The 15,695-nt window shown below is 35.0% G+C and overlaps 1 protein-coding gene across 1 annotated transcript in view; it reads left to right on the forward strand.

Moving 5' to 3' along the window:
- The window catches only part of LOC150097389 (transcription initiation factor IIA subunit 1-like), a 158,183-nt gene extending 142,852 nt beyond the window's left edge, over window positions 1–15,331 (forward strand). The window contains exons 9-10 of the mRNA XM_090407218.1: window positions 12,897–12,986; window positions 14,861–15,331. Coding sequence (XP_090263344.1) covers window positions 12,897–12,986; window positions 14,861–14,968 — 198 coding nt within the window. The 3' untranslated portion in view covers window positions 14,969–15,331. The remainder of the gene's footprint in view (window positions 1–12,896; window positions 12,987–14,860) is intronic.
- The last annotated feature ends 364 nt before the right edge of the window (window positions 15,332–15,695 follow it).

The following is a 15,695-nucleotide window of genomic DNA, read 5'->3' on the forward strand; positions in this document are numbered from 1 at the left end:
TACTTGCATGTCAGTATAGCAAGTGTGCTTGCATGTATGTGCTTATTGTATTTCTTTGTCAGTGAAGATGCCTGTTGGCTAAATATTTGCTTAATAATTTAATAGCTAAATAAATTTAATTAATTATAACATCCAGATGTGTGTCTTTTTCATTCAGCATCAATATTTCAATGCATTTAACCAGTTTGTGAAAATGTCTAAGCACTGAAACACTAAAAGTTGATAGTTCTGATGCAACATGAAAAAGTAGAAAATAACCATGATAGTAAAATTCATGAATTGGATGATTATAGTTTTTAAGATCTTAGCATCATTATAGTAAGATAATAAGAAAGAAAACAATTGTTGCACATATTTACTGGATGCTATTTGACAGTACAAGGAGTTATAGTAATAAACTGACAGAAGTGCAAATTGTTCAGTCATGTGATTTTTCTACATCATCATATTTATGAAACCATCATCATCATCATCAAATTCCTGACATGTACCCTCAAGGGGTGTACAGGATATGATAGTACTTCATGAAAAATTTACCTCATTACTAACTTCCTATCTACAATTTTCCTCCAAATCAGTCTGTTACTTGTCAAGACCAACATCATTATCAGATCTTATATTTCTATCATTTAAGGCATTTTGTACCTTATCAATCCACCTATATCTTGGTCTTCCTCTAGGTCGTTTTCCTGCCAACCTGGCAGAGAACACTTGTTTTGCTGATCTTTCCTTGCCCATTCTGTTCAAGTGACCATACCACCTGAGATTAGTTCTGCTGACACGTTCCTGGATGCTGACAATGTCAAGTTCTTTCCTAATATCCTCGTTTTTAATATGATATTGCCATTGATGCCATCTGTTCATGCCTCTAATCTTTCTCAGGATACTCATATCTGTGGTCTCTAGCCTTTGGTCAAGTGTTTTACTTCTGACCCAGCTCTCAGATCCATAAGTTAAAACTGGTTTGAACACTTGTATACAGCTAATTTAGTGTTTTCCGACTAATTTCTTTCTTATTCCATATGAATTTATTCAGTTGACTTCCTACAATACCAGCTTTGTTGATTCTGTTGTCTTTTTCCATATTTAATTTACCATCTTCACTAAAAATTGTGCCTAAGTAGCTGAAATGTTTTACTTGTTCCACAGGTTCCCATTCAAAACACAGTTGACATTTTCAATGATTCTACCTATTTTCATTGTCTTTGTCTTTTTATTACTGATCTTCATACCATATCTATCACAACAATTATTCAATTTAGTCAGGGAATCTTGCAAACTTATAGCAGATTTATTTAGAAGTATAACATCGTCCGCATAAAGCAAAGAGCTGACATTAACAACTCCAATTCTGATATCATGTTTAATACCACTTTCCTTCATAATGTGATCCATATAGATAATGAATAACAGAGGGGATAATGTACATCCTTGTTTCACACCAGATTTAACATTAAACCATCTTCCTGTACTTCCTTCAATTCTAACTGCTGACTTACAACTCAAATAAAGATTAAGTATTGCTTGATATAATGCCCTATTGACACCATATAAATGTAGCATATTGAATAGCTTCTCTCTTGGAACCTTCTCGTATGCCTTTTCCAGATCGACAAAACTTAAATACAGATCTTTGTTATATTCCCATTCTTTCTCAACTAATTGTCGTAAAGTGAATATCTGATCTTGACAGCCTCTATTTGGCCTGAATCCAGCTTGTTCTTCACCAAGCTTTTCTTCCACAATTCTTCTCAACCGTTTCTCAAGTATACTGGCATAAATCTTGCCCAGAACACTCAGTAGGGAAATACCTCTGTAATTCTCACATTCAGTTTTATTTCCCTTTTTTATAAATGGGTACTGTTAGAGCTCTACTCCAATCATCAGGAATTTGTCCCTCTGTCCAGGCCTTCTGAACTATGCAGTGCAGCCACTGTAAGACTTTTATACTACCATACTTCAGCATTTCTGGTCGAATATTATCTACTCCTGCTGCCTTTTCACATTTCAAGCCTTTGATGGCTTTTTCTACTTCAAGTATGGATATGTATTCCTGACTGCATGCTTATTGAGTGGTTTTTACCACTGTGCTGTCACTGCTTGTTTCATTTAGCAATTTTTTTAAGTAATTACTTCTCGTGGAAAGGCTTAGACGTTGGTTATGCATTTTCACTATATAATTTAAGGAAATTACAACGTACTAAGATATACATTAAAATAAATTTTAATATATTTCAATATTTCGGCAACGTCAGGATGCCATTTTCAAGAACTTAACAGCAAGACACGTGCACACAGGCACAACGAAACAGTAAATGAGGAAGAAGTCTGAAACTATTATTTCTCCTAAAGTCCTGGTGGTGCCCTCGAGCGGGCAATGTTGGTATTCTTAGGCAATTGGGCTGAAGGTCTTCTGATGTAGGTTTCCCAAATTTGAGGAAGTCTCATGCAGCCAAATTTGTTGAGGTTTGGATCGTTTCTTAGGGCTGAAGTTGATTCCATGAAAAGCCTTTCATATCTGTATTTGTACGGTGTATTATCCTGGCTTTCTTCCACCGTATTCTATGGCAAAGGAGAAATAATAGCCTCAGACTTCTTCCTCATTTACTGTTTTGTTGTGCCTGCGTGCACGTGTCTTGTTCTTAAGTTCTTGAAAATGGCAACGTGACGTTGCCGAAATATTGAAATATATTAAAATTTATTTTAATGTATGTCCTAGTACGTTGTAATTTCCTTAAATTATATAGTGAAAATGAAGTAATTACTCCATACTTTAAGGATATCTTTTTCTCCTGTTTTCATGTCACCTTTATCATCTCTAACTCCTTTTACAACATTCTTTCCTCCATTTCTAAGCTTCTTCAACAACCTCCAGAATATCTTACCACCTTTTGATATTTATTTTCTATGTTCTTGCCAAAGTCCTCCCATGACTTTTGTTTAGCTAGTTTTACACAGTGTTTAGCTTTCTTACATTTGTCTCTGTATCTCTAAGAGCACAAGCTGACTTGTTTGCCAGGAACATTTGATATGCTTTCTTCTTTTCCTTCACTGCCTCTTTAACTTCATGTGTCCACCATGGAGTTCTGATTTTTCTATCCTTGCAGACAACCTCACCACATGCCTCTTTGGCTGAATCAATCAGGGTTTTCTTCAAGGTTTGCCATTGAATCTCCAAGGTTTGGTTCCTGTTCTCAAACTCTTTCATTTTTTCTTCAAAAATCTTTGTGTATGTTAGTCTACAGTTCACCTCTGAGAGCTGCTCAACTTTTATTCGCTTTAAAACTTTCTTACATGTCATTCTTTTCAATATGAAATTCAATTTTATCCTACTCAAGACTAAATAGTGATCGCTTCCAATTTCAAATCCTCTGTATACTCTTGTATCATGCACCAGGGAGAAAACATCACTATCAACAATAACATAGTCAATGAGACTTTTCTTATTCCTTGCCTCTTCTCTCCATGTGAATTTGTGCACATTTTTATGTTGGAACATGGTGTTAGTAATAACCAGTCCATGTCCTGAGCAGAAATCCAACAGATATTTGCCATTATTATTAGCTTTGCTCTTTTCTCCAAATTTTCCCAGAATATTTTTGTATGTCTGACAATCACTTCCTACTCTGCTATTTAGATCCCCAACAAGGACCAACTTTTCCTTTTTCATTGTGTCAGTAGCGTTCTCTAGAGCCTCAAAAAATTCCTCCACTTTTACCTTAGGAGAACCTTCTGTGGGACCATAAGCACAAATAAGTCTCATTGTCCAGTTCCCCATTCTGATATTTGCCCACATCACTCTACTTGACACTGCTTGCCATTCAAGAAGATGAGCCTCGTATTTTGTGTTGAATACTATGGCTACTATGACAATCAAGGAAAAGAAGGAGTAGCCATAGTATTCAACACAAAATAAGATGAGCCTCGTATTTTGTGTTGAATACTATGGCTACTCCTTCTTTTCCTTGATTGTCATCACCTGAATATAACATTTGTTTAAAAGAAAGAGCCAATAGGCTTCATTTCGGCAATGTAAACATTATTTAAATTAAGGAGATATTAAATCCCACATTGTTTTAAAACCGAATAAGAAACTCAAAGATCGGAATCAAAGAGTTTCATGCCAAATATAGTAACTATAAAAGTATTGGTGACTAGTAGCGTAAGCTAAAGCACTTCGTTCAAGTATGTAGTACAAACTAGGGCAACTCCTAGCAAAGATGGGTAAAGCTCTGATCCCTATTCTTAGTATTTCCCATAATGTAAAACACATCTCCTAGGATATATATGATGTTATACATTATGGCGGGAGGTCATTACCCAGACCGGTTTCAATCTTTATTGAGATCTCATCAGGGAGTAGCTAGACCAAGTATGATACTAAGGGTATAGTGAAAAGAATTTATATACTCTGCTATATAAGTTGTCAAAAAGGTGCACCCATAAATTATTTAAAATAAAGAGCTAATAGGCTTCATTTCGGCGATGTAAACATTAAATCCCACATTGTTTTAAAACCGAATAAGAAACTCAAAGATCGGAATCAAAGAGTTTCATGGCGAATATAGTAACTATAAAAGTATCGGCAACTACTAGCGTAAGCTAAAGCACGTAGTTCAAACTAGGGCAACTCGTAGCAAAAAGATCGAAACCGGTCTGGGTAGTGACCTCTCACCATAATGTATAACATCATATATCTCCTATGAGATGTGATTTACATTATGTGAAATACTAAGAATAGCGATCAGAGTTTTACCCACCTTTGCTACGAGTTACCCTAGTTTGTATTACCTGCTTTAGCTTACGCTAGTAGTTGCCGATACTTTTATAGTTACTATATTTGCCTTTGATTCCGATCTTTGAGTTTTTTATTCGGTTTTAAAACAATGTGGGATTTAATATCCCCTTAATTTAAATAATGTTTACATCACCAAAATGAAGCCTATTGGCTCTTTATTTTAAATAATTTATGGGTGCACCTTTTTGACAACTTGTATAGCAGAGTATATAAATTCTTTTCGCTATACCCTTAGTATTATACTTGGTCTAGCTACTCACTGATGAGATCTCAATAAAGATCGAAAGCGGTCTGGGTAATGACCTCCCACCATAATGTATAACATCATGTATCTCCTAGGAGATGTGTTTTACATTATGGGAAATACTAAGAATAGCGATCAGAGCTTTACCCACCTTTGCTATGAGTTGCCCTAGTTTGTACTACGTACTTGAACTACGTGCTTTAGCTTACGCTTCTAGTCACCGATACTTTTATAATTACTATATTCGGCATGAAACTCTTGATTCCGATCTTTGAGTTTCTTATTCGGTTTTAAAACAATGTGGGATTTAATATCCCCTTAATTTAAATAACATTTTGTATTTATTGCTCAGAAAGATCTCACCAGTTTTTGTCTTTTTTGTTTCGGTCACCCCTATTATGTCGATCTGGTACTTATCCAATTCCTCAGCTAGCTCCATTTCTTTGCCATTCAGGCTTCTTATGTTGATAGTACTGATCTTTAACTCGTGATGTTGAGTTGGGGTGTGCTTTCAGATTTGTTCCAGTAGCTGACTTTTCGCTGTTCGCCCTGGTTCCCTGGCAAAAACAACAGGGGCCCTGTTTAACCAGGCGACACCCCAGCAGCATGAAATTTTGTCATGTTGTACCATCATATTCTATATTGGTTTAAGCCAATAAGAATACAATTTGGTCAGGTGGATACCCAACAGGGTACACCACGAGAAGGTGAGGATTCGACATTTGGTCAGAAGCCCTGGTCGGTTTTCCGCATTCCTTTAAAGGCTATGTGGAGGTCTCCTCTCAGTTATACAGCTTTGACGTTTAAGCACCTCTTTATGAAACCATCATATGGTTAACATGGCAAACTTAGGAGAATCGAAAGTCAAGAAAAATTATTCCACTGTGTGCACAGTTGTTGCCATCATCAAATTCCTGATATGTATTCCTCAAGTGTGTATGAGATACTATGATAGTACTACGTATTATTACTTTGCTAACTTCCTATTGACAATTTTACTCCATATTATTCTGAATTTTTTTTTTCTTAGTTTCTTCGGTATTTGATGCTAGGAACTAGCATCCGATACCAATTTTGCTAATCTCTCCCATTATCTAAGTAACCAACACCACCTTAGATTTGCTCTACTCGCATTCCTGAATGCTAACATCAAGTTCCTTCCTAATAATCTTCATTTTCTCTCATTGATTCCATCTAAATTACCTTCCTTTTTCTCAGAACAGTAGGAGATGCAAACCAGATTGAACACTAACTTGTATATAAGTAATTGAGCGTTTTAACTAATTGCTCTCTTGCATAAAAATTTATTCAGTACCTCTCCAACCATCCCATTTTTGTGCATTTTGTTATCTATTTCTATATTTTCTTTGCTAAAAATTAATAGTTGGAATGTTTTACTTATATAGGTTCATTCAAGATGATGCACATGTTTTCCATGTTCCTGCTGCCTTTCATATTGTCTTTTTATTGCTGATTTGAAGATGTCATACATTTTTAAGACATTTGTATCTATCAGTGCAGATTGCATCCTTACATTAATTATGCTTGTTATCAAACAGTGTCCCAGTTTCTTCAGATCTGTGAAGTAGTCTACTTATTGCAGACATGTGCTTAAAACTTTGTTCAATAGTGATTTCAAAGCTTTCATTAGAGATTTCATATTCTTTCAAGCTTGCTGAAAATTAATAATCTTAAACACTGATGTATCATGTATTTTCTCCCAGTTAAAACTAGTGTCTCTTTTCAGAAATGCCCATATAACATTTAGTGAAACAATCCTCTTTGCATTTTTTTTTAATTGTATTATATCTATATTGTTTGGTTAAAACCAAAGGTGGGGGGGGGGTCCATTCTCGTTGTTTACATGACTTTGCAAATTTCCTCTTTCGGAAGCAGTAAAAAATCACTTTTGCTTAGCCTTTGACAGTGGTGCACTGCAAAAAAACTTGTACTCCTTTATCCATTTTACAATAGAAACTTGCTATAACTAACCTAGGGACTAGAGAAATAGTCTGTTAGAACACAAGGTTCACACCATTCTATTTACATCAATTTCATGTACACTGCTTGGAAGTACAGGTGACTTATTATATGCAGGAGTTGCATTCTTGAGAATCGCCACTTGTGTCAAACACGTAACGGGAGGCTTATAATGTGGGATGATAGAAGTTGCTTTCCCAAACGAGCAGAATTCTGATCTTTCAAAATTTATTTAATCAAAAATGCACTTATTTTTCATACATATTAAGGATAATAATAATAGTAAATGAAATATTCAGTATGTATAAAACAAATAACTATTAAAGTAGTTCTTTATTTTCATGATTAATATATTATAACTACATCTTAATCACATTTTTAGCTAGCATGCTAAAGTTGAAACTCATAGCAGATGGAAGGCTACTTTTTCAATTGAGAAGGCAACTTCTCAATGGAAACCTAACTTGCAGTTTTCAACTTCTGATTATAGTCTATCAGTGTGTAATCTCCTATAATTTTCTTTGAAGGGAGATTCATGAAATTCTTCAGTAGCAATGTGATCTGCAGCTGCAGCCTCACCAGTTATGTTGTGATTGGAACGTATAGCAACTCTTAAAGCGGCCAAACCAGCCACAACTTGCAGTAAAAGGTGTTGATTGCTTTTCATCTTTCATCAGATCTCCATGCAAATCTTTCACCTTCTCTCATATGACTCCCCCAGGCGGTGAAATGTCCTGATGCTGGTTCTGATGCTTGATCCACATAGCCAGCATCCTTCCAATTTTCTCATTTCATGACATTGAGATTTGGTCATTCTGGTCATGCTGAGATTCATAGATGAGTACTCTTACAAATTGTATCAGCTATTATCACTGTACAATCACTCAGTCCTGTACCCCTTTGAATGTCAATGCTACGTTCACCTCCATCAAACTGGTCTTTATTCATTATTAGTTTTCTTTGTGTTTCTCTTGCCAGGTATCTTGCTCAAAGGGTACAGAAATTATTTACAGATAAAGACAATACTGCATGGACCAATAAGGCAGTAAGATAAAAATGGACACTAAACAGAGCAGATGGAGCAGGAAACAAGGCACATGCGTGGAAGTTTTTACACCTTGGATAGAAAACAGTGATAGTGCTTATGTACCAAAACGATACTGTGTATATATAAAAACATGGATAACAAATTCACATATAACAAGAATTACTGTATATGATTTCTACATTAATTTTAGCTTGGTATCCCTTCTAGGTCGTCTAGCTCCTGCTGATAAGAACTCAATAAAGGTTGAAACCGATCTGGATAGTAACCTTCTCATAATGTATAGCATTATACATGCCCAAAAGGACATGTGCTTTACATTATGGAAATGGCAATTGATGTGTAGTCATCAGCTTCTATATACAAATAGCTTAGTCATGAAGATAATATTGTCACTGAAATGAAAAAAAAATTATTTCATTGCACAGATATGAAAAATAAATATTGGTAAATTTGCCATTAGTGAAGAAATTGGTTGCCAAGACTAATCTTTCATGTTTCAAAATATATGATTTGTTTATTTTATTTTCACACATGCAAAATTTATTTTTACCTTTGTGAACAAACTAAATAAATTATAAAGCAACAAGTTAAAGAGACAGTGAAAGAAAAAAAGAAAGCATATCAAAAGTTCCTGTCAAATAAGTCAGCTTGTGCTCTTAGAGAATACAGAGACAAATGTAAGAAAGCTAAACACTGTATAAAACTAGCTAAACAAAAGTCATAGGAGGACTTTGGTAAGAACATGAAAATAAATATCAAGAAGGTGGCAAGATATTCTGGAGGTTGTTGAAGAAGCTCAGAAATGGAGGAAAGAGTGGTGTAAAAGGAATTAGAGATGAGAAAGGTGACATTAAAACAGGAGAAAAAGATATCCTTGAAGTATGGAGTAACTACTTCAAAAAATAGCTAAATGAAACGAGCAGTGATGCCATCACAGTGGTAAAAAACACTGACCAGGCATGCAGTCAGGAATACATATCCATACTTGAAGTAGAAAAAGCCATCAAAGGCTTGAAATGTGGAAAGGCAGCAGGAGCGACCAGAAATGCTCAAGTATGGAGGTATAAAAGTCTTACAGTGGCTGTACTGCATAATTCAGAAGGCCTGGACAGAGGGACGAATTCCAGATGATTGGAGTAGAGCTCTCATAGTACCCATATATAAAAAGGGAAATAAAACTGAATGTGAGAATTACAGAGGTATTTCTCCTACTAAATATTCCTGGTAAGATTTTGCTGATCTGGAAAGGGCATATGACAAGGTGCCAAGAGAGAAGCTATTCAAAACGCTGCAGTTTTATGGTGTCAATGGGGCATTATATCAAGCAATACTTAGTCTTTATTGGAGTTGTAAGTCAGCAGTTAGAATTGAAGGAAGTACAGGTAGATGGTTTAATGTTAAATCTGGTGTCAGAGAAGGATGTACATTATCACCTCTGTTATTCATTATCTATATGGATTACATTATGAAGGAAAGTGGTATTAAACCTGATATCAAAATTGGAGATGTTAATGTCAGCTTCTTGCTTTATGCAGATGATGTTATACTTCTAAAAAATCCGCTACAAGTCTGCAAGATTCCCTGACTAAATTGAATAACTGTTGTGATAGATAAGGTCAGCAATAACAAGACAAAGATAATGAAAATAGGCAGAAGCATTGTGAATGGAGAACCTATAGAACAAGTAAAGCATTTTTAGTGAAGATGGTAAATTAAATATGGAAATAGACAATAGAATAAAAAAAGCTGGTATGGTAGGAAGCCAACTGAATAAATTTTTATGGAATGAGAGAGAAATTTAGCCAAAACACTAAATTAGCTGCATATAAGATGGTATTCAAGCCAATTTTAACTTATGGATCTGAGAGCTGTGTCAGAAGTAAAACACTTGACCGAAGACTAGAGACCACAGATATGAGAGTTCTTAGAAAGATTAGGGGCATGAACAGATGGCGTCAATGGCAATATCATATTAAAAACGAGGATATTAGGAAAGAACTTGACATTGTTATCATCCAGGAATGCCTTAGCAGAGCTAATCTCAGGTGGTATGGTCACTTAAACAGAATGGGAGAGGAAAGATTAGCAAAACAAGTGTTCTCTACCAGGTTGGCAGGAAAAACGACTCAGAAGAACAAGATATACGTGGATTGATATAGTAAAAAGTGTTTTAGAAGATAGAAATATAAGATCTGATAATGTTGGAGTCTTGACAGGTAACAGACTGATTTGGAGGAAAATTGTAGATAGGAAGTAAGTAATGATGTAATTTTTCATGTAGTACTATCATATCCTGTAGAATCCTTTGATCCCTGAAAAATCCATCATCAAATTCCTGATATATATATATATATATATATATATATATATACAGGGTGTTCGGGATAAATTTGACAGTTTCGTAAGGAAAAAGAAAATCTTCTTTGTATCTATTAAATTTAATGAATTGACAAAAAAACATTACAGGCAGAGTTAATTACAATACTATCAACAAGATTTACTCAAAATAACCACCATTAGCATCGATCACAGCTTCAATTCTGCTTCGGAACCTCGAACAAGCTGATGCTACAGTCTCCCTGGGAAGGGCCGCAAAAACTGTTTTAATTTTATCCATTAACTGGGCTTTTGTATTACTGGAAGTGCGATTGGTGTCTTTTTCAACTGCGCCCCATACAAAATAATCCATGGGGTTAAGGTCTGGGGAGTTTGGAGGCCAAACATTTGGACTGGTGAAGTCGTAGAAATTTTCAGACAACCATTTTTGACTTTTCCCAGAGGTGTGGCAAGGGGCCGAATCCTGCTGCCATACATACGGCCTACCATTGGCTACCCTTGTTATCCAGGGCTTGACTACAGTTAGCAACTCCACGAACAAAGCCCGAATTCCAATGCCAGGGTTCTTCAACACCTGTTCCTGCAGATTTGCGAGGAATTCTGCTGTACGAACGCAATCAGATCGTCTGCTAGGGATCTTTCTTCTTGCTACATCCTCGTAGTCACCATTGCAAGTCTCTAGTTCATGCCTGATTGTTTTTACTGTATTCAGGGAGCATTGGGCAGCAGTCGTAATATCCTTATTTTGATGGCGGGCACGAATCATCATGATACAAGTTATTCTCTTCCATGATTCAGGTGGGTTCCAGCTATCCATCCTTTCTGACATCTTGTATATGAATGAAGAAGGGTCCAAACTTTTAAATGAAGAGAAGTGTGTGTTAATACATGTAACTTACGGAAAAATATAATTAATTATAAATATGTCAAATTTATCCCGAACACCCTGTATATATATATACAGGGTGTTCGGGATAAATTTGACAGTTTCGTAAGGAAAAAGAAAATCTTCTTTGTATCTATTAAATTTAATGAATTGACAAAAAAACATTACAGGCAGAGTTAATTGCAATACTATCAACAAGATTTACTCAAAATAACCACCATTAGCATCGATCACAGCTTCAATTCTGCTTCGGAACCTCGAACAAGCTGATGCTACAGTCTCCCTGGGAAGGGCCGCAAAAACTGTTTTAATTTTATCCATTAACTGGGCTTTTGTATTACTGGAAGTGCGATTGGTGTCTTTTTCAACTGCGCCCCATACAAAATAATCCATGGGGTTAAGGTCTGGGGAGTTTGGAGGCCAAACATTTGGACTGGTGAAGTCGTAGAAATTTTCAGACAACCATTTTTGACTTTTCCCAGAGGTGTGGCAAGGGGCCGAATCCTGCTGCCATACATACGGCCTACCATTGGCTACCCTTGTTATCCAGGGCTTGACTACAGTTAGCAACTCCACGAACAAAGCTCGAATTCCAATGCCAGGGTTCTTCAACACCTGTTCCTGCAGATTTGCGAGGAATTCTGCTGTACGAACGCAATCAGATCGTCTGCTAGGGATCTTTCTTCTTGCTACATCCTCGTAGTCACCATTGCAAGTCTCTAGTTCATGCCTGATTGTTTTTACTGTATTCAGGGAGAATTGGGCAGCAGTCGTAATATCCTTATTTTCATGGCGGGCACGAATCATCATGATACAAGTTATTCTCTTCCATGATTCAGGTGGGTTCCAGCTATCCATCCTTTCTGACATCTTGTATATGAATGAAGAAGGGTCCAAACTTTTAAATGAAGAGAAGTGTGTGTTAATACATGTAACTTACGGAAAAATATAATTAATTATAAATATGTCAAATTTATCCCGAACACCCTGTATATATATATATATATATATATATATATATCAGGAATTTCATGATGATGATGCAGTATACTTGAAGTCAAATGGGCTCAAAGGTTGCTCCATTGGAGGTTAGTTTAATCTGTTAAAAGCTCTGCAATCACATTAAAGTATTAATGGCAGAATGGGGTAACTACATGATAAAAGGTGCTCATATTTTGATCCCTGAAAAACCCTAATTTAGGTTGCATTTCATTCATTTCTTCTTTTAGGGTATTGCACCACCACCACTTACATTATCTGTCAGGCTCTTGAATTTCAGGAATAATTAGACTAATAGTTCTAATTGCTTGCTCAGAGGAAAGAGCAGAGCCATTGTGTTATGATGAGAGGCTTTAATAGGGAGGAAAATGTGTTCTCATGAAGGTCTTTAAAATATTGTTCACATAATAATTTTATTAAATAAAAAAAAAAAAGAAAGAGAAAGTAAAGATGTAAATTGTACGAGTTATATTAACATCCTTTTTTTAAAAATATTAACGCCTTTCATTTACAATTGGACTGACTGTTGAATATTACATTCTAAGTGAATTTTAGGTGTTAATTCAAAAATTTGCCAACTTTAAATCTAATTCAATTCATATAGGAACCTCTGAACTCTGATGATGATGTTACTGATGATGAGTCTGCAGATCTATTTGACACAGATAATGTGGTTGTCTGTCAATATGATAAAGTAAGTTGCATTGTAGACAGTTTATTTCTCTTACACAAAGTATTCCCTTCCGCTTTATTTCTGATTGTTTCTTAAGTATTGAGTGATATTAAGACATAAATCTGTTAAACATACTAAAAGTCAAAATTAAATGAAAATAGTAGTAACCAACAAAACATGTTTTGCTGGTTACTACAATTGTGGTGCCTTAGGTATTGCTGGATAACTGACTTTATATCATACTGGAATGACACTTTATTGCACCACCACCATCACTTCTTACATTATCTGTCAGGCTCTTGAATTTCAGGAATAATTAGACTAATAGTTCTAATTGCTTGCTCAGAGGAAAGAGCAGAGCCATTGTGTTATGATGAGAGGCTTTAACTTTCAAAGTACTGAAACTCACATAAAAAATACTTGATGCAATATCCATTTAGTTGCAATCTCTCTCTCTCTCTCTATTAGGCAGATCGAAGCAACTAATATTAAAATAAGTCAACTCTTTTGCTTGAATATTTTGTACATATACTATTCCTATTTTCGTTTTTACAAATCTTTTAAGTGTAATTACCTACAATAATAAGTAATAATCATATGATCTGACTATTATGTACTATGAAAAAAAGAAGACTAAGCAGACTTTCAAATCTAGCAAACTCTAGGTATAGAAATTCCAAGCATAATTTCTCTTATTTATTTTCTTGGTTGAGGTTTTCATTCAGGTCAGCAGAATTATCTGCAGTGATCACATCATTGACAGTTCTCTCATATTAATGAAAATTTTTATTCCACATCACACACAGAACTCCCATGCCTTATCTGAGCCTCGATTTTCTAGCTACTACAACTGGCTTTTATTATTTTTTTTTAATTTAATTTATTTATTTTTAACCTATACAGAAGCTGAGTGATTGCAGAATTATCACTCAGCTTCTGTATTGAGTGTTTCTTAAGTATTGAAACTTTTCACTATTTTAAAAATAGTGAAAAGTAGAAAATTTGCTTCATGCCCAAATTGTTATCAGGTTGGCAGAATGCTAGACTGGTTTGTTAAGTGCACTCTCTTAACAACATGGGTTCACATCCTACTCTGGCATGGATTTTTTAGTGTCTTTAAGTGGCAGATGATTTGCATCAACTTTGTGTTTTGGTCTCTAAGGCAGGGTTTCTGGATTATCTAATACTTAGCCTACCTATGCTACTAATATATTATAATTTGTAGCCTTTCATGGCTGGACTTCACATAAGATTAGCAGTTGCACTTTCTGGTCTCTTACTTTTTTGGCTAAAGCCAGGATGAAAGCAGAGCAGATGTAATTAAAACTTCCCTTCTTCAATGCCTTGTTTCCAGCTTGTTTTGGATCCATATGATTCTGATTCAACAACATGAAGGCTGTAACATGGCACGACACATTTATAATTCCTTTCACACACACAAACTTGATTTTCTTGATTAGAACATATGCATTACTATCTAGTCAAACTCAAAATTGATGGATTTAAATTAAAATAATTAAATTGTTGAACCTGTAGTATGCTAATAATGCAAATTTGTAAAAAGAAAGGAATCATACTATTGTTTTAAGTAACCTTCCTTTATATATATTTCCTTAAAATTATACCTTGTGAATATTCAGTTAAAAGTATTAGCATGATTCCTTTCTTTTTACAAATTCACATTACTAGCATACTTCAACAGTGTTTTGTGTTTGGGATTTACCAAATATAAAAGGTTATATGGTACTCTCCTGTATAATTCTTCTTAAACAGGAAAATACCATAAACTATTCTACTGTGTTTTGAAAGAAAAAGTTACTTTATACCCTATATTACATTTCTTTTCATATTGAATACTGTATATAGTTATTAATTTTTTTTTTAAATCTTAACAGATTACAAGGAGCAAGAATAGGTGGAAGTTTCATTTGAAAGATGGCATTATGAACCTTCAAGGAAAAGACTATGTTTTCCAGAAAGCTTTGGGAGATTCTGAGTGGTAGCAAGGAAGAAATGAGATTTTCATAAACATCTAATATACTTGCACCTGGTAAGACAATCTGAGTGGCAATGGCCTGCCGGTTGATTGTTTTGCTTTCCTTCAGGATTGCCTTAAAGGCCTGGCACCCAGTGCATGTGTTTTGACTGCTGGACAAAGACACAGCTGTGGTGGTGCTGCTGCTTTTCCTCTCTCACATCTTAACAGACCTGTGATCTCCAACAGTTAATGTGTACAGTAAATCTTGTAATGAAATTTGTGGGGGTGAGTTGGTCTGTACTTTTTTGAAGTCTTTTTTTGTTTGTTTTTTGTATAGTGTAGACCACTGGCTTTAAAATGGTGTATTAAAGATAAGGTTTTAACATTGTTTGACTGTCCTTTATAGACAAAAACACATTCATGTTTACACATTAATTTTTTTTATTATTAAAATAATTGAATCAAGCTGCTGCTGAAATAAAAGAATTTCCTGTCTTCTGTTCGCATTCCTGTTGAATTACTTATAATATCCTGAATAATATGCACTTATTATTTTCTGCACAGAACAAGTATGCCAGTTTGTCGTATGTGGTTCACTGATAATTTTGATCCAAGCTATGGGAATATATTAAACTACTTGAAAACATTGTTATTTCAGCTACAAATTGTAATTTTTCATACTAACATCAGTCTGCTGCAGAATTGTATATTACATTTATTTCATTATATTAAAGATGCCAAGAAATTATATT

This window comes from Typopeltis vanoorti, chromosome 17 (genome assembly GCF_054136105.1).
Source record: "Typopeltis vanoorti isolate ZY-2024b chromosome 17, IOZ_Tvanoo_1.0, whole genome shotgun sequence".
Classification (NCBI taxonomy): domain Eukaryota; kingdom Metazoa; phylum Arthropoda; class Arachnida; order Uropygi; family Thelyphonidae; genus Typopeltis; species Typopeltis vanoorti.